Source organism: Meleagris gallopavo, chromosome 2 (genome assembly GCF_905368555.1).
Source record: "Meleagris gallopavo chromosome 2, MGAL_WU_HG_1.1, whole genome shotgun sequence".
NCBI classification, from domain to species: domain Eukaryota; kingdom Metazoa; phylum Chordata; class Aves; order Galliformes; family Phasianidae; genus Meleagris; species Meleagris gallopavo.
In genome coordinates, this window is record NC_139405.1 from 3,104,509 (window position 1) to 3,124,412 (window position 19,904).

The 19,904-nt window shown below is 41.2% G+C and overlaps 1 protein-coding gene across 2 annotated transcripts; it reads left to right on the forward strand.

Moving 5' to 3' along the window:
• The first annotated feature begins 445 nt into the window (after positions 1-445).
• Positions 446-19,609, forward strand: BUB1 (BUB1 mitotic checkpoint serine/threonine kinase). 2 transcript variants are annotated; one of them, XM_003203638.5, is made up of 25 exons: positions 446-532; positions 644-703; positions 774-918; positions 1,366-1,562; positions 2,707-2,747; positions 3,438-3,544; positions 4,883-4,935; positions 5,042-5,232; positions 5,621-5,781; positions 6,097-6,413; positions 7,297-7,349; positions 8,976-9,113; positions 10,232-10,327; positions 11,212-11,302; positions 11,673-11,745; positions 12,377-12,557; positions 13,139-13,217; positions 14,258-14,457; positions 14,723-14,863; positions 15,492-15,607; positions 16,811-16,972; positions 17,167-17,324; positions 17,408-17,585; positions 17,868-17,974; positions 18,201-19,609. In XM_003203638.5, exons 1-25 carry the CDS (start codon positions 462-464, stop codon positions 18,394-18,396), a joined length of 3,312 nt encoding a protein of 1,103 aa, XP_003203686.2. In that variant the 5' UTR covers positions 446-461; the 3' UTR covers positions 18,397-19,609. The 2 variants fall into 2 exon arrangements, with proteins under 2 accessions (XP_003203686.2, XP_085074748.1); XM_085218622.1 differs by having other exon boundaries at positions 17,872-17,974; positions 18,201-18,346.
• The last annotated feature ends 295 nt before the right edge of the window (positions 19,610-19,904 follow it).

Below are 19,904 nucleotides of genomic sequence, written 5' to 3' on the forward strand. Positions count from 1 at the left end.
CAACCTTTCGGAGTTCCATCCAACTCACTCCTCAGCCTTTAGTCCCGACTTCAAATCCATCTCTTTCCACTTAGAGGTAAGGCTGCGGCTGGGGACCGTTAAAGGCTTTGCACTGTGCACATGACATCAATTGCCTTCCCTTGTTCTGCTGCATTGTAGAAGGCCACCAGACTGCTCGGGCGTGATCTGTGGCTTCCAGAGCAAGTAATCTGGAGCATCGCAAAGCCCTGCGTCGCACCACCTGGGCCTGCCTATGCACTATATGGACATTCAGCCCCCCTCGCCGTGCCAACGAGCCCGGCGGCATGCGGGGAAGGCGGAGCACCGAAGTGCTGCCGGGAGGGGGCGGGGCTTGACAGCGGCGGTGAGTGGGATTGGTGGAAAGGGACGGGACTAGGCGGCGGTGAGTGGTATTGGTGCAAGGGGGGCCAATGGGGATGCAGTGCCAGGCCGTACTGCGCATGCGCGCCGAGTTTAAATTGGCGGCGGTTGGGGCGGGAGGTGCAGGGATGGCTGAGGAGAAGATCGCGCGGTGAGCGGGACGGTGGCGGGAAGCGGGGCGGGCTGACTGAGGAGCGGGGGTTTCGTACGGCCTTCGGCCTGAGAACTCCTCGGCCCGGTTAGACCGTTGTTTGTTTTACAGAAGTTACGAGGCGCAGATTCAAAACTACCAGGGGAACGATCCGCTGGAGCCGTGGGACAGGTCGGTGTGCCGGCTGCCGGGCGCCGCTGTGGGGCTCGGCTCGGTTCTGACCCGCCTGTTCGCTTTTCAGGTACGTGCGGTGGGTGCAGGGCTCGCTGCCGCCTCACGAACAACAGAAGCGCCTGCCGCGTCTCCTGGAGCAGCTTGTGAAGGCGTTCCTGACCGACGAGAAGTATCGCCAGGACGGTAGATTTGTGAACTGCTGCATTAAGCTGGTAGGTGTTAGGGTCTTAGGAAAATTCAGCTGTCCTAAAAAGTTAAAGCTGTCCTAAAAAGTTAAAGCTGTCCTAAAAAGTTAAAGCTGTCCTAAAAAGTTAAAGCTGTCCTAAAAAGTTAAAGCTGTCCTAAAAAGTTAAAGCTGTCCTAAAAAGTTAAAGCTGTCCTTCTGCTTGGCGGCTCTGTGGCTGAAAGCAGCTTGCAGCTCCTTTTTTCTGCTTACTAAGCTGTGTGTCTTTGTGCACAAATTCTTGGAGGGGATCCTCTTTCCTGTGGTTCACCTGGCCCCCAATTACTTGCACTGCAAGAAAGGCACTGTGTTTGTATCTTTAGAAAATAATGCTTTCTTGCTATGGTAAGAAGGAAGTTGTTCTTCTGTTTTGCTTGTGATTTCCTTGAATGCTTTTGGAAGAGCTTGTGGGTTATGTGTCTTTTGTCTTGTGCAGGCAGAGTTCATCAATCCTCCTTGCGTGTATTTTGACTACCTGTGTGGTCAGGGAATTGGCACAAACATCTCTGCCTTCTATATTGCTTGGGCTCAGCAACTTGTAAAAGAAGGCCTCGTGCAGTGTGCAGTGTCTGTTGTTCAAAAAGGACTTCGCAACCAGGCACAGCCACAAGAGAACCTGCAACAGCTGTATTGGTAATTCTGACACACTTCTTATTTACTGAAATAGTGTTCAGTTGTGAGTGTTTGTCATTTTTTTTTTCCTTGGATACCCTGTACTATAGGGAGACAGACCAACGGTTATTGCTGGGAAATGTGGGTGTAAACCTAAGAATGATTCTTTGCTATTCACTATTTGCTGGCTGTTTTGGAGGGTATATTGAGAAAGCCTCTAACGCAGTGCCTTCAGTGAAGGAGGCCCAAGAAAAAGGAAAATGCTACAACTAGTTGATTAATCTCCTGTCTGTTCTTTTTTAAATAGATTAAAACTCATAGCATAGCCTGTTCAACATCACAAACCTGCCCTGGATTTACTACACCCACAGAGGTTGTGGCTGCCCCATCCCTGGAGGCATTCAAGGCCAGGCTGGATGTGGCTCTGGGCAGCCTGATCTGGTGGTTGGCGACCCTGCACATTGCAGGGGGTTGAAACTAGATGAGCATTGTGGTCCTTTTCAAGCCAGGCAATTCTGTGATTCTACACATGAACTTTTGTTAGTTGAAAGCTGGAGCAATTACCCATGCTAATGGCATCCAATTTGTCAAATGATTGTGTGCTTATGATGGCATGTCAGTTGGATGTACATCACCCTGTAGCTGCATGTACTTCCAACGGCTGCCTGCTGGATGCACAGTTCTGCTGATAATTGGTTTGGATGTTCCTTGACTCTTCTGGTCAATGGCAATAGCTGGAACTGCAGTGGAATTAGACATCAGTTCCTGAGTGAATTTGAAGTCTGTATTGGAGGCATGTTGACCATCATATGTAGGTTCAGTTCCTTGTACTTGTTACTTTGCAGAGGTAGGTCTGCTGGAGTTTAGCATTTAGCTGTTGGAAATGCTAGAGCTGGTGCTTATCATGAGATGCTTCCTCTACTGATGATAAAGCAACCCTATTTCCAACTCTTCTGTATACTGTGGAGCTTTTTTATTTTTAAGAATGTGAAACTACCAGTACCTGTCAGTGTACAACAATAAGGGTCCTGTAACTACCCTGAGTATTTTAGGGTAACGTTTCTAGGTACAATAATTGTGTAAGGAAATCAAAGGTTCCTGGGGGTGGATGGGAAGGAATGGGGGACAGGTTACTTAATAACAACTGATGTTTCTTGCAATTTAGCTGGCTGCAGAATTACGATCCTTGGAATCCTTCTCTGCAAGGTGAGGCTACAGGTATTTGGCTGTGAGGTGTACTTAAGTTGGATTAATCTTTTACCTGTCAGTGAGTTTTGTCATAGTGAAGGAAGCTGCTGCGTGCTTTGTTTCTCTCAGCTAATCTGCTCTCTAAGTGGATCTTCACTTAATAGAGCTCTGCAGAGGAAACCTGCTGTGTTGATTCTATTCTATAACATTAAGATGTTAAAACATCCAGCAGAGGTTTATTTCATGAAGCAACTGAAGGTTGAGATCTTGCAATTTCAATACTATACTGTTCCAATAATAAAGTTGGGAATATAAGAAATCAAAATAAGAAATAATTTGAGTAGCAGCTGTAAAATTAGATTAATAGTATTTTAATAACAAAACTTAAAATTCAACTTGGTTACAAGCTTGTGCCCCTTATCAGACTTGGGCAGTGATTGAGTGTTCTGTCATCGGTTCCAAAAATGATAGGATCGTTTTCTTTGAGAATGTAATAACATGCATTGTAGAAAACTGAACAGAGGGCTTTCATTGAATTTCACAGCTAGTTTTGTGGCTACAGAGTGTAATAATTTGCCTGTAGAAACTGATTTTCTTCTGTTTTCTTAAGTATGTTCAAAAAGAGGTATTAGTTTTCTAATGTTTAAAGTCATTAATAGATGATAAATCTTTCTACTCGTTAATACAAGCCAATTTAATCTGTCCCAGGTGCTGCTACTGTAAAACCACTTCAAACTTCAAATGCTGAAAATCAAATGGCTCCTCAAACAGGTGTTACAATTCTTAATGATCTGGCATACACGTGCAGAAATCAGGTAACAAACTGGGGAAGTAAATTAGTACAAGGAAGACTGAAATGCTCATATAACGTTTAGATTAGAAAGTGTCATTGGATAAGAAAATCAGAATGTTCTAACAGTATCTTCCAGGTACCACAAACACCTTTGTGGTGGTTTTTTACACTCTAAGCATCACATCTTCATAGAAATATTTTGGCTAATAGAAGTGCTTGTTAATCACTCAGCACGTTTCCAGTAATCACAAACAAAATGTGATCCATATATCTACCAACCACTGTTTTGGAGGAATAGTATTATCAATAGTATTCTGTCAGTAATGCTTCTGGAATATTGATGTGAAATTGAATTGATTGAATTTCTGTGAAATTCAAGTTACATTTTTGTATGCTTTTGAAGAATGAATAAAAAATAATTCCTGAGGAAGAAGAGAAATTTCTCAACTAGTCCTCAGTGGTGGCTTCTTTTAGAGGTCAGCCTGTTGATGTAGGAAATCATTAGGAGATGACTCTCCCACAACCCCTGAGCCTCTCTTGAAATGTCAGCAGAATGCTGTAGCCTGCCAGGTCAGTCTATAGCAAGTTCCACCTGAGTTTCTATTCATACCTAGTAGAAGTTTTTGTTAACTATAGAGTCCAAACTCTGCCACCCTTTAGTTGCCTTCCTTTACCCATTCCCCACAATAAAACCAAAAGAGAAATCATGTTGCTTCTAACACATCTTAAATAAGTACAGAATGCAACACTGTTGATCTTCTGAGGTATGGCAAAGCTTGTTTTGGTTCTTCACAGCTTTTCTGGCACGATAAATGAAATGTGATCTTGGGGGATATTGCCTGCTGTTATTGACCCATGGTGTCATGGAGTGATGGAATAGAGCTTAAAGTTATTTGACTTGCTGCCTGCCCCCTAGCCCTGAAATTGGATAGCTTGTCAAAGAAAGAAGTTGGAGAAGGCTGTCCAATCTGTTCTTAACAAACCCAACTGGTCCCTAACTTAGGATCTTAGTATTTTGAAATCAAAACTTCTGCTCAAGTAGTCCTAGAATCCTTCAATTTATTATTGACTGCAATTTCCAGATCTACATCTGTCTGTCTGGATTCTCTGGGATCTTGTTCATCTTCCAAAAGGTCTGAGGTTACAGCTAACTGTTATACAGCTAATTCTTCAGGAATAGATTTCTCAAGTTCTTACAACTTGTATAACTTTTTCTGGTCTGCTGTTGCTACACTCGTGGCCTGAGTTGCCACTTCTTCAATCAGAATTAAATCTTAGGAACTTCCTGGTTGCTAGTCTTGTCAAAATGGATGGCTAACTATAATATTGGATTTCTTTCTTCCCCACTCTGCATCTTTAGGGTCCTGATTCTGCTGATACTCAGTCCTGCTCTTCTGATGGAAGACAACAAGTGTAAGTTTGAAAAAGAATATAATATGCCAGTTCTCTATAGGGAAAAATTAAGATGCTCTCAGAACAAAACCAATGGACTGACATAGAACTCTATTTTTCCTCACAGGACGTGTGTTACATACATCTCTAAATCTGAAGTTCTTCCTACATCGTTGTCTTCTGCTGTGGAATGCAAACAGGTTGCAATGTATGATAAAAACCTGCTCATTTGTGAGGGCTCTGAACTTTCATTTGAGGAGCTGAGAGCCAACCGATACTTCAAGAAATACGAGCGTTTCAAAAGGCAAAAAGAACAGGGTATTCTTCCATTTTCATCTAGCTATTTCAGAAGCCCTCTTACAGTGTTGGAAATCTAGTACCTGTCTGTACTCATGTATTTTCAAACTCTCTGCTAAAGCCTGACAAATTTATGAAAGCCCAAGTTAGTGTCCCTGTTCAAAAACAGAGTGGAACAAGCTTGCAAGTATCAGTTAATATGCGAGTGACTGAAGTGTGGTGGTATTTGGTTACCTACAAATTCTTCAATTCCCAAACTGGCCTGATGTTGTTATTTAGGATTTAAACTCATCCCTGGGTTTCGTCTTCTGCAGCTTGAATCTTTGTAAACAAAACAAAAAAGTTTTTTAAAAAAAATAATAATAATAAAAATTAACTGTTTTATGGCATATCAATATTTCTTTCTTAGAAGAGGAAGAGAAGGAGTTCGTGAGGAAAAAAGAAGCAGCTGTCCTCGAACTGCAAGCCCTGCAGCAGAAGCTGGAACAGCTCACTCAGCTCACCAAAAGCTTGGAGGAAACTAGGCTGGAACCAGCACCTACAACATTCGTTGCACCAAATAAGACAGTGGTGAGTGTGTGTTATGTTCAATAGGAGCAGTCCTCATAAAACTCTCTCTTAAAACTTAACTGTGCTTTACCTGGTAACCTGAGTGGTTTGATAACCAAATCTGGAAGTCAAGGCTGCAATATCTGACTAGCACAGATACCTGGCATAATTTGAAATACATAATGAAGAGAATTTTAATTGTTAAACCTCAAAGATTGATATCGCCTCTGAGAGTCCTCTTAAATGTGAGAAGCAGTTATAAGTTATGCAAACTGGCAATGGTTACACACATGTGGGGCCTTTGGGGGGTTAAAAGACTGTTTCTTGTTTCTAAAGGTACATCCACATGTGGCACTCAATGCAACTCTGCAGCAGAACTGGATGGCACCTTGCCAGAGCTCAAGTCTGGTACCAGATCAACCTCAGTCAAGTACTTTGTTATCAAAATCTCTTACACTGGAGTCAGCAAAACCATCTGGCCACTGGATGACATCAACCTCCCTGATAAAAACGCCATACAAGAAGGACGCAATCACAACTCAACAGGAGCTTAGAGAAGTCCACAATGGTTTGTCACACCCTCCATTCAATAAGGTTTCAGCTCAGGAACGGGCACAACCTGACTCAGCTGCTCAGTGGAGCACCAGAGAAGGGTATGTATAAAAAAGCTAATTCATGCCCTGCAGATTATTTAGTCTTTTGTGTCTTTACTTGAAACTGAGAATTAACTTGGGAGGAAAAAAAAAAAGGCAACCTTTTTCTTCCTCTTCTAAAAAATCTTAAGAACTTGTGGAAACCAATATTTAGAAGACATAGGTCAAACTTTTATAAGTTTCAGGTCCTCGTTTCAGTTTTTAATTCCTTTGACCCTGTGTTTTAGTTGTAATAACGAAGAGTAAATTCAGTGCATAATGAAAGTGATTATTCAGCATTTGTGTCCCTGGCATGCCTGAAATAAACTACGGAATGTGCTTAGTTCATGCAAATCCCAGATGTTACAACTTGGCTTCTAAGGTCTCTGGAGAAGAAAAAAGTGCTTGTATTTATTTTTCGTGTTTTGGTTTATATGGCAGCTAATAAAAAAAAAAATAGTTCAGAGGCAGGGGGGGAAACCTAGGTGTGCAAAATGAGCACAGCTGAGGAAACTTGACCAATAGGAAGAAATGCAATGGTTGTCATTCATTTATGGCAGAGGCTTACCTGGAGGCAAACTGTATTCAAGAAGAACATTTGCTGGCTGCATTTTATCTTTCTCAAAGGACTGCTGCATTTCTGGCTTTTACTATTGGCAACTGAGAATCTTGGACAGAGTGGGGGCAGGTCAATCTCTAAAGTTTTCTTTTGACTTCATTTTTATGTCCTGTGTGGGGAGGGCTGTAGGGTTACCAATGTCTCTGTGATGTTTCCTTTGTTTTAAATCTGGGAAAGGCCTTCTTACTGGTTAGTAACCTTACTAATTACCGTTACTATTAAGTCCTGGAATTTAAAGAAAGGCATTTATTTCAAGCTAATGTTTTTAAATCTTTTTTTCTGAAGGCACTCTAAAAGGACATCATCCACTGGACTAACTACTTGTGTGGACGTGGAAGGTAATAAACTAAATTTTGATAGAGACCAACATGGCTGGCACGTCTTTACTGGCTAGGGATGAACAGCATGCAGCATTTCAGTTTTGGTGGACCTAGGCCATCTTGTTTGAAAGCTCCTAATATTCAGTATAAATGCATGTGAGACTTTACTGGGGAGCTCTACCTCATGCCAGAAGTCCTACATCAAATATGGAAAGACACTATTCCAATCTTAGTATTTCCATTCCATTTAAAGTAAGACAAATTCTCTAACTTTAAAGAGTACTTAACTGTTGAAATTCCTTCCCAAATGAATTATGAAAACTCTGATTTTATATATATGCAAAATGAGATTCCCCATGTCTTGTCTATAGCAAGAATTCTGTAGGATGATCTTAACTATTTTTTTTGTCCAGAAGTCTATTGAATGCATCATACCTGAGATTATATAGATAGGATGTAGGAGCAGAAAATGAATCATGACTTCCTGAGCTTCCCTTGGGATCATTGTACTACTTGTTGTTCTGAATTAAGATGACCAAGATATTTCATAGGAGTTTCTATAGGAGTTTGAGTAGTTAGTTGAGTTTTGCTTATGTTTTTGCCTTCTCGTTAGGCACCAGTACTGGTCACAGTCACCACCAATAGATATTGGTTTTAGTGTACTGTGGTATTTCAGAGAAATACTGTGGTATTTCAGAGAAGATGCTAATTTGTTTTGAGATGTCATCTTTTAAGTGGCAAAATGATGATTTGCTCTTGAGAGGGGATTTTTCTCAGGTTAAAGCAGGGAAGTTAATGGGAGCATGTTTTTAATTCCGCTACTCACCTGCAGAGGTGATATGGCAGAGAAATGAGATCAAAATACTGAAATACAGCTGTAACCTGGTTGTAATGATGACTCATACAAGCAGAAACAGACTGTGAGACCTGCTAATCCCTTCCAGTTTTCAACTGCCACTGCTTACAGGCTGTTTATACTTCATTAGTCTTGTGCAAACTAACCTTGTCTGACTGGGAACTCCAGGCTTCCCATGTAATGCTTTCTTCCTCAGCTTTCTGCCAGAACTATCGAGGACCTGGGGACAGGCCTTAGAGTAAGAATGAGGACAAAGCATGTTTTCCATGTCATCTTTCACTAGGTCACCTATCCCACTGAGTAGTGAACCTGCTTTCCTCAGTTTCCCTACTTTTTTACAAGAAGCCCTTGTTGCCACATCTCTCACTGGGTCCAATCCTAGCTAAGCTTCTTTCTTCGCACTTCAGGGCAATTTCACATTCTCTCTTCTGTGTATCCAGTTCCTATTCCCACTTTTGTGCAATTTTTTGGTTTGAGTTCTGTTGGGAGATCTTTTGTCCTTGCTGGCTTCCTGTCTGCTTGACTCACTGAGTCAGAATGGATATTTCCTGCGAGTTGGTAACAATGTCTTCAAAGACCAGATGTTTGTCCAAGGTCCATTCTGCCCTTCAGGGTAGTCTCCTCTGGGATCCCAACAAGCAGATCACTAGATAAGCCAAAGTCTGCTCTATAAAACCTCTGAGTTGTCATTCTGTTACTCCTCTTGTTTATTTCTCTTACTGGCTACTGAAATGTTAACAATCAATCCCAGGCTACTTTAGAAATAGTTTCGCTGTTTCCTTTTCCAGTATCTAGAGCTGGAAATGCTTCCTTTGCTTCTGGAAATGCTTCTCAGGCTACACCAAACACCTCACTGGGAGGAGCAATGCAAGCAACACCATTCAAAGTGCAACCTTCACCAACAGTTCATACAAAAGAAGCATTGGGTAAGCATTTGGAATAACGTGTTAGCTTCACTGGAATGAGTGGGATCTTGCTGGGTAATTTTACTGGAGCAGAAGATAAAATGAGGTTTTCTACAAATGGGCATTTATACAGCTCTTCCAAAGAGGGGAAAAAAAAAAGTAAAATTAATAGCACTGGTACCATACCCTTCTTTTGTAACTGAGTGGATGACCCAACACTTTGATTGTGTTCTTCCAGGATAGGAGGAGTAAAACTTATCTCAAGTAATAAATGCTTTGCTAACACATTGTTAGCCCCAGGCTAAGCTGCTTCATGTTACTTGAGCTGCTCTTGTCAGCACTGTCAGTGACTCTGAGACCTGTCACAGGCTAATGTGGAAGAATGATCCAAAGTTAGTAACTTGGGTTGAAATTGAGCTCCCCCCAAAGCTGATACAAGGGTACCTCATGCAAGAGGTCTTTTGATTTATTAAACAGGCATCATCTTCTCTAAACACTGATTTTTCAAAATGCTGAAATGGAAATTGCAATTTTGTTTCTGATGTCAGATGTGGAATGGTAATATCCTGATGCTATTCTATCCTTCTCATGCACTCCTGTCACGTTCTTCAGTTTTGATAGTAAGCCTCTTGACTACTACCATATAGCAAACAACTGCAGCTGCAGGTAAACTTATAAAGAGTTTAAAAAAAAATATAGACCTTGAGTTGTTCATTAGATATCCCAATCTCGAGTAAGATAAGGAAGTTACTCCTTCAGAATATAAATAAGTTGCTCCTTCTGGTGGTTGGCGACCCTGCAGATAGCAGGGGGGTTGAAACTAGATGATCATTGTGGTCCTTTTCAACCCAGGCCATTAAGACAAAAAATAATACAAGAACTGTAAATGTCATCTTTGAGAGATCTAAGAATAGACAAGTCATTGTACCAACAGTTAGGCATTGGCAAGTCTGATCTTTCTGGTTTTGTTCAGTTATGCAGAGTGTTCAAATGAAATAACAACGAATAATTGATCACTGGCATTTGATAAATGCTAAGAATTGTAATAACTGGCATTTGATTTGACTCCTACGCAGTGGAAAAACCTCGGACAATATATTTTCTGCTGGGTGATGTTGGTTTTGTTTTTTTTTTTTTAGGCTTTCTAATGGATGTATTTCAAACACCTGTCTTCCCTGAATCACCTCCTCTAGAAGAAAGTGAGGAGCAATTTGAAGCCTTTTTCTGCAAAAGTGGTATGTGCTTTTATTTTCGTGCCACGAGATTTCACTCCTTTACTTCCTGCTCACCAGTCCTCACAATTGCAAGGTAAAAAGTTTCTTAAGTAGGTGCAGAGTGAAGGAGCAGCTTCTTAACTTGATAATGAATTTACTGACAAGGTTCTAGATGCTAGTGCACAGTCTGAGGAAGGCAGGAGTACTTTACTACTAGCAGCCTAGTAATGTCCTAATTAAATGCTGGTTCTCTGTAGACATTTTAGTGGTACTTAAAGTCTTGATTTTGAAAAAGGCACAGCTGCTACTTTAAGAGTTAAGATTTTTGTTCTGAAACATTTTGCAGGCTGGGTGTTAGTCTCAGAATCTTCAGTTTATCTGTAACAGCTGAGATTGTAAACCAGCGCCGGGCTTTCAGACAACAGTGAGTTCAGAGAGATTTTGTAACCGGCCAGATGCAGCCAAGAAAGCTTATGTATTCCTGGATACTTTGTTTCTGAGATGGAAAAGTCACGTGCATTTCCAAAAGTTTGTAGGAAAGAGCAGCTGAGTGGCAGTTCTGAAGGCACTCTTGGGGTAGCTGAATGTAGCCATGACCTCATCTCATGCTCTGTGTCAAGCACTTACATATTTGCCTTGCCCATCTGCTCTGTTTTCTTCAAGTTTGTCTGAGCTTTCCAAGAAAGTGTATCAAAGTCCTTGTGTGCCCAAAGTAATTTATCAAGCTTTGACCTTCCTCAAAACAGGAATCATAGCTAGTGATAGGTGCATTGCCCTGGCATATCTATGCCTGACATAAAAGTGCAATAGCCCGAAAGAAAAGCTACAAATCCAACCCCATCACCTTCTTAATTAGGGGAGGAAATGTGAATTTTTATGAACATTAGTGATCTTTTCTTTTTAAGAGCTTGATGGAACCTTGAAAACTAACGTCGTCGCCCCTGTTGTGCCCATGTTTTCTATCTTTGAAGATGAAGAGGAAAAGGAGAACAATGGGTAAGGAGGAAAAAAAACTGAGTTAGGCTTATTAAGAAGACATGGAATAGAATCAATTCTATACGTACAATTCTTCTATAACTGTATTTGCAATATCAGGATTGACTTGAGTAAAATCAGTGTGAGCTGTGGCAAAGTGGCATGAGAAAGCTGCAGTTGCTTCTCTGTAGAATTACACAACTTTCCTGTTTTGGACAGCATACTTAAGATCCTTAATTTTCAGGGTAAGTGTGGATAGCTAGTTTCTTTGAACTACTGCAACTTCTCTAGGTTATGCACAAATGGATTTCTCTTTACAAGTCTGTCTTACCATTAGACTCCTTTGAGAAGTTTTTAGGGAAAAGTTATTCTAAACTACCTGTTTTGTCAGGATTCCACCACCAAAAAGCAAGACAGAAGAGCCCAGAAATATTGGAGAGCGTCCCTTGACTGACTGCACAGAAGTGAGTGTTTCATCTTATTGCAGGAGTTAGCCTTGACAGCCATGGCTAGGCAGTTAGAGGGCAAATACCTTTGTTCCATCCCCGTCCTGCTGCGCTGAACTCGTTTAAGTCTCGATACCCCTTTCTGTTTTCTGCCAATGAGATGAGCTTTTTCAGTTAGTTTTCACTTTATAACAAAAACAAAAACAAACCTAGGAGCTTCAGAGAGAGATTTCTGTTTCCAGAACAAATCTGATTGTGGCTGCTGTGTAGATTTGGCGTCTGTGTTAGGAAAGGAATGACAGGGAGCCATTGGTGCTTGAAGCTGCGCTAACCACCCAGCACTCTTCATAGCTGAGGAGAAGAGTTGAACTTTAGGCTGCTTAAACCTTGGTGTTCTTCAGACTACTATGGCAATTTCTTGGCGTCCAGCATTTTGCTGTGAAGTTGATTGTTGCCCACATGCAGATCTGATACAAAACTAAACTATATAAGCCTGTGATTTAGGTTATATTGCCACTCCTTTACTTTTTGCATGTTGACACATGCCTACTCTGTGTTATTGAGGCTGACTGTAGCATGTTACAGTGCAGATCTGACAAGTTAGTTTTGATGGCTTAGCTTAAGTCTGTGTATTTATTTTCCTGTCTAGGAAGAGACAAGGACACCAGAGTTCTTGCAGGATGATTGTATAGTGTGGAATGCGTCATGTACCAATAAAACATTAGCTTCCTGTCCAAACAACACAAGAGACTTTACAGAAGCTGCCCGACTTGTATCAACACCGTTTAATTACCTGTCAGTGCGTTCACGGCCAGCTTTGGAGGACAAAGGTAAAATAGTGAATGCTTCAGGCTTAGAGCATCAAATTCAGTGCTTCTCACCTCCGTATCTGTGCCCTAGTTACCTTGCAGGCCTTGCCAAGTAAAGCACAGGTATCGCTCCCACTGCTACAACTTCTCAATGCAAATCCTTTGCAAAACAACAGCTAAGAGTATGGGCAGGCCCAGCACTTATGCTTTCCAAATTTTTTTTTAATTGGGAGCAAAAAAGATAAGATGGCAAGGGACCAGAGAGCTTTGACTGGTCTAATCTGAACCTCTGGAGAGGATTTTCCAGTCTGTGAAAACCCAAACAGTTGACTGAAATCCCAGCATCACCTTCTTTGGTGAGGTCCCTTATTTTTGTCTACCCCTCGTTCAGCTCTGGAATACTCTTCTCTAAGCAAATCAAGCTATCGTGTTTCCCTTGTCTATTCTAAAATAGGCTTGTTCAATTCTAGCTCTCATGATACCTCAGCAGCTTTCACAGTTGCAGTGTGACTTTCCCTTCTTGTGTTGAAAATAATGGTTTAAATGTGCTTGCCTTTTGGGCAAAATAAGCATGTGTTATTGTTGCTACTCCCTTTGTTCAGCTTCCAAGAATGACTTGCAGCAAATGGATTTGGAATTTTCTGAAGAACTGCATAAGAAGGCAAAAACTAAGAAGCTAAGGTATGGCATTGACTGGGTGAGATTTTCAGGTTGCAATGCAAATTTATGCCAGAGTAGGCAAGTCTGCTGTGTTGCAATTGGGTCAAGTCCTCCAAGTAATCCAAAGCTAACATACTGGTATCAGCTTGACTCTGTTTAGCATACATATTAGCACTTTGTGGAGCTGTGTGAACCTATGGTGATAATATCTGTAAAAATGCTTGTGTAACTTCAGTTTTCTGGCACACGACATGGGTAACAAGTGCTTTAGCTATTGTACAACTACTGTAAATGTGTTACAGTCCCTGGGGGGCCACAATAAGAGCTAGTTGATAGTGCTACTGCAGTGTTTGGGAAACAGTTTGCAGAGAGTGTGGGTGAAAGTGACACATTTGGCAAATACCTGGCTTTCATCAACTGCAGCAACTTAATTATTGCACTGGTGGTTGTCTGGACCTCCCATGGTGTCTTTTTAAATGTTTCCATGGGGGGCCCAACAGTACCTTTTTTTTTGTAATGCACGTTTCACACTCAGGTGCAAGCACCATTTTCAATGATATGGTGAAGTCCTGATCAAGTAGAGAACTTACTTACATGCATTTGGAGGCAAACTTCAGCTTGCCAATTCTGCCTGCATGCTCCCTGTTGTGGGCTGCATTTTTCAGTGTTATTAATGCAGAGGTTGGAGCAGCTGAGCAGAACTGTTGGTGTGTGAAGTATCTTTGATCCAGAGCGTGAGATCTACAGAAGGTTTTGTCAGAAATGATGTGCAGGCATTATTAAGGAGTCAATGATTGCAATGCAAAAAGAGTCGTGAGCAAATAAGGAATGCTGACAAGCCTGCTGGGCTCTGTTGGCTTTGAACGGATTTATTTGCTGCTTGAAGATGTAGATAGCTTGTAGAGGTGGTTCTTCTTTATATGGCTAGCCATGCCCAGACTGCTTATGGTTATGGCAATGGCAGCAAGCACAGCTGTTTGTACTTCTGGCTTAGTGAAGAGGTAAAAATGGCATGGAAGTACTGCCAATTAAAAGTTGTTTGTTTTTTCTTAAATATATAGCCCTGCTCTTAAACACATTGCAAAACAAGGAGAGTGTCAAGGAAATGCCATCACTGCAGCTGCTTCTCACAAATTACACGAGCAGATTACCACTAGTAGAGCTGAATATTCTTCATCTCTTGGGGTGGACAAGACTTCCCATGAAAAACTGTCCAGAACTGAGCAGGACAGCAGGACAGCCAGGACTGGTGGAGCTTCAGGTACGGAGCCTTGGCTGTGATTTTCTTCTGTGAAATCTGAGACTGGAGCAGCATCATGTTGTTGGAGCAGTGCTTTGTTCCACTGTGAAGGTGGTCACTGCAGTAAGCACAATGTCTTGTGGCTCCTGCAAAGAGATTGCTGCTTATGCACAAGCAATGGAAGGACAAGTGTGGATTAATTATACTCGTTCAGTTTTAAGCTTGTGGTACCTCTTTGAAATGACACTTTCCTTATGGCTTAAATGTTTTTCTTTTTTTCCTGAAGTCCTTGTTGAGAACCCTTGGGATAAGGAATTGATTTGCAAATTCTTATCAGAGCTCCCTAAGCCACTCAGTACATATACCAACTATTTTGAATGGAAATCTGTTCTTCCACCTATCCAAGCGAGGGCTGAACTCCATCTTGGTAAGAGCTACTTCAAACATTTCATTCTGAAGCACTTATTACAGACTTTTCTGAAAACTTCTGAACTATTTATTTTTCTAATCCAGCTTGCTTATGCATATATCCAAATAGTTTCCAGATTATCTGGACTTCATATTTGAAATTAAGACAACTTTGTTTTGTCTTTTGTAGTTAGAATGCAACCATTTTTGACTGGTGTTCTGAGTAAGGAGCAAAAACCTTTGTTAGTTTTCCTCTCCTGCTAATCTATGATGCAACTCTTGCACTTTGTATGGGACAGCAGCAGTCCTCTGTCAACAAAGTCTGTGTGACAGTAATTGCAACATACTTACATGTAAACATTAGTGTTTACTTTTTAAGAAATGCACTTTGGAGTCGAGTAAAAATAGAAACACTGATTTTTTTTATTTTTTTTTTTTTAGTACTTCACAGCACTCCTTCTCAAGGGTGATTACGGGTTCTCTTTTATGAAAAGTTTGGTTAGCAAGAAGAGCAAGTAGAGAAAGCCTAGCACTAGCATTAAAGCACTAACTTATGTATGACTGGTGTGTTTTCTTTTGGCTGAGTAATTGCATCTTTTTGCTGAAGTTTGCAAGTGGGACTTGCTAATCTCTTCTGTCTTGTAAAGGTTCCCTCTCAGTCTGTGTGGACAGCTTGGTTGGAGAAGGAGCTTTTGCTCAAGTCTACCAGGCTTCTGTTCTGAATGCCAGTGACCCTAGAAACAATCAGAAAGTAATATTCAAGGTAAGTAGTATTGGAAAATTCTGTAGTCTTCCAGTAATCTAATACCTCCCTGGATTAATTCTGCTCAGGTCAAGCTTTATTCAGTTTGAGTGCTGCAATGCCTGATGCAGTCTGTGTGGAAAGTTATTTTTATCAATTTGTCTTTACTTCCTCTTGATCTTCTCTCTATCAAGTAGTCACAAGTAACCTGGCTATAATTTTTAGGATATCTTTCTCAGCTGAACATAGCTGGCTACTTGTGTGTCTTATACACATTTTCATTTGCTGTGGACTAAATTGATGCAACAGCTGATACTATAAGGTCACTCTGAAAGGGCCTGCACCTTCCCAAGTATGTACCTGCTAGCTTTCCACAAGTGTTCTGCACTCAGCCAGCACTCATTTTGTGCAGCCTGCCTTTCTGGTGGCAGCTGGCTGTTGCATACTCTGCTAGTTGATGCCTCTAGGGTGCAGTTTTATTAACAAACAAGCTTGTCTAGATGGCAATCATAGATTGAGCAGCTCCCTCCCTGCTCTCCCCTTCTGCAGGCTGCTTCACTGCAGGAATGAGCAACAGGTGATAGGATGGACTTTCATCAGAATTACTGCCAAAAAGAAAGTCTGCACAACTGTGAGGTCAGCTTAGCACAAGAGGGTCCTACTAGATCATGCAACCCTGTGTCTGCTGTTGGCTAAAAGCCCACGTGTACACTTACTGCAGCCTGGCTGAAATGTGACCGTGCAATTGAGTCAACACCTCACCCCCATCAAATCTTTTTTTCCATAGCTTTGAAGTCTTTTTGTAAATCCACAATATTTCAGTCTTCCTGCAAATAAATATTTTTGCATAACACTTAACTAAGAGCTTTCTAATAGGTAAAGGTAATGTCTAAGAAATTTTCTTCCTCCCCCTACACCAAATACCTGATGCTCAGAATCAGGTTTTCCTGTTTTGAACTCACTGTAAACCTTCCCTTAAACAAAGTGTATGTTGCCAACAGGAGACTGAAACATCAATGTTAAAGACTGACATTTTAAATAACATTAAAAAGCATATAAGCCACAATGGAACAATGATTCAATATGATGGATTTCACTATCCTGAGGTTGAATACTGTAGATATAAGCATTTTGTTTCATCAAAAGTGCTTATTAGTCTGATGTTCAAGAAAAAAAGGTTTGTTGTTAGCAGATATACCTAGTAATGAACCTTTCTTGTTACAGGTCCAGAAACCTGCCAATCCTTGGGAATTCTACATAGCAACCCAACTGGTAGAAAGGCTCGATCCAAGTATACATCATCTTTATATCCACCTTTATTCTGCTCATTTCTTTCAAAATGGAAGTATTTTGATTGGTGAGCTCTATAACTATGGAACTTTGCTGGTAAGTGCACTCAACTTGTGCTCTGAGTATCTGTGTTCCTTTTTGAGTGCTGCTATGTTGTGATATACAGAAGTCTCTTCACTTTATGGAACTTCACTGTGAGCTTAGTCTGTGCTTATTATGAACATGAAATCCATATAGAGATGTTTCTGTGTAGCTGATGGTTCTTTCCTACCTTTTTTTTTTTAATGCAGAATGCCATAAACATTTACAAAAAGCTTCCTGAAAAGGTGATGCCTCAAGCATTTGTAGTCTACTTTGCTGTAAAAATTCTTCATATGGTAGAAGAACTCCATAGCTGCAAAATCATTCATGGTGACATTAAACCCGATAATTTCATGCTTGGAGAAAGGCAAGTATTTCCCTTTCCTAGGTGAGGTGCCACCATATCGTGGTATTATAGTCTCTGATTGCTGCTGCTTGTCTTGGTTAAAGGTTTCTGGACAACGATACGTGTGACATAGATGATCTCTCTCATGGCCTGACACTCATTGATTTGGGACAGAGTATAGACATGAAACTCTTTCCTGAAGGAACTGCATTTACTGCAAAGTGTGAAACATCTGGGTTCCAGTGTATCGAAATGCTGACCCAGAAACCATGGAACTACCAGGTATGAGGCTGTATAGACAGCCATAATATTCAGGGCTTAAGGCATGCACCTAGTATAAATAGAGTATAGAAATAGTAAACTTCTGCACCAGTGCTGTAGGTTCAGCTCACTGCTCTAAGGGCATCATCCAGAACCCTCTTCTTATGGAGACTGCTCTTTTAGCTCCGAGGGGTGGGGGAATATTTTGCTTTGGGTTCTTTCTATTTTGTTGCTTGTTTTGTTTGGTTCTTGGTGGTCTGGGTATGCCTTTTTTAACGTGGAACTTGTCTGTACTTTGCTTAGACAGACTACTTTGGCATTGCAGCAACAGTCTACTGCATGCTGTTTGGTACTTACATGCAAGTGAAGAATGAAAGTGGTGTCTGGAAGCCTGAAGGATCCTTCAGAAGGTTGGTGTCAAAGATCTTTTTGAAAGCTTTCTTTTCTACAAAGATGTACTGTTAACCTTAGACCTGCATTCTGTCCAGTGTTGCTCGCACTTACATGTCAGTGCTTTAAAAGCCAGGGTTTAATTGCATGGGAACTGCTTCACAGGGTAAAAGCAGGAAATAATATTTTGGCAGTTTAAACTTGGACATTTTTTTTATACCTTTATTGTTTTTTGGTTCTTTGCAGGCTTGTCAATGCTGAGGTGTGGAAAGAGTTCTTTGACATCATGCTAAACATACCAAATTGCCAGAGCCTGCCTTCTTTATCCGCTTTGCGCAACAGACTGAAGGACTTATTTTGCAAGTCATATGCAAAGGAAATAAAGCTCCTTAGGAGAAGACTTGTTGTGTTGCTCATAGAGCACAAACGGTCACGAAAGTAGGTGTTTAGCTATTTAGCACTGCTAAATGACTGAGGATGGGAATGTCATGCACGTGGAGTATTTTTGTAACATCTTTTAAACCTAAATGTTGTTGGCCTAGCTTCAGGAATGGTAACATTCATGTTTGCATGAAATAGTGCAGAAATATGACCTTTTGAAAACTAGACCAAGTGTTAATGCAACTTGCCCTGTTCTAGTGTGGGAGGCACAGGCATGTTGGAGACTGTCTGGGGCATAATATGTTGTGTATTTTGGGGGGGAGAAAAAGCTAGTGAAGAGGGCTGTACGGGTGAAGTAATTGCTTTCAACTTTCAATGTATATAGGCTAGGAATATACAGGTAATAAATGCTGTCCAGCCTGGTGAAAGTCAGGCTGGTCTTTGAAACTGAAAGAGTACGTGAGGTGTTCAGGATGTGTTTTCCTCAACATGAAGAACAACGAACAACTTTGTGGAAGGAGCAAGCTGCTGGAAACTGAGATGTAATTCCAAACTGTGGTCCTACCATTGTGAAAGACTCCAGAATCTCTTCTGAGAGAAGACAGCAATTGGAAGTGAAGTAGCACGTGCTCCTGGTTACAAGAAGGTGAACTTCTGGGACTTAATAGACTTCATCATGGAAAAAACTCTGTACCATGCTTAAGGATAGGCTTTCCATGTCCCTGTTCTCCCAAGAAAAGCTGCTGGAGCCACCTGCAAATAACTAAGGAATGTGAGCGAGCACGGTTTTGAGTTGGTGACAAGATGAGCACTGCTGCTTGTCCATGCATTCAAGACTGCTGTTACTGCAATTCCTTCAGCTTTGTGCCTCGTGTATTCACAACGCTTCTGTTCCACCCTTTTTCTCAGCAACTGCTGATCTCAGTGTCTTCCAGCATAGATGAGATTTGGATTAGATTGAACTGAACTCACACCTGCCACTTCTTTGTTAAATTTGCTTCTGAGCAGTCAAAAATTATTATAGGCGTGGGCAAAAGCAAGAGGCAAGTGTGTGTGTCCATGCTGGAACTGAAATAGTTGTTTCCTGGTCATTATGAGGTTTTGTTTTCCTTTACTGTGGCAAAAGTTGTGTTGTGGTAACTGGCTCTGGAAAACTCCAGAAAAGCTTATTTTTACAAGTACCATTTTTTTTTCTCTATTTTTGTTTGTTAAAATTATCTAATTCTACACATCTTAACTACAGTGGCCAATAAAACTGCATTGATTTGCTATTACCTGTGCAACTTGCTTTCTTGGGAGTTTGGCTTGACTTACAGGAGTCCCGTCAAATGCTAGATGTCAAACCTGCTTAGCTTTGGTGCTAAATCCATAAATGTCAGAGAGCTTCAGCAACCAGCTTGAGCGCAGCAGCTCCACAGCAATACCCAATCTGGGCTTCTCTCCTTAGCTGAGGAGCATGGAGCCACGTTGGGGGAGCATGGACACAGCTTATTTGGAGCAACGTATCCACACGCAGTCTTACCAAGCAAACTTCGCAGGTCTTCAGACTTTCTCTACTCTTGTATTTCT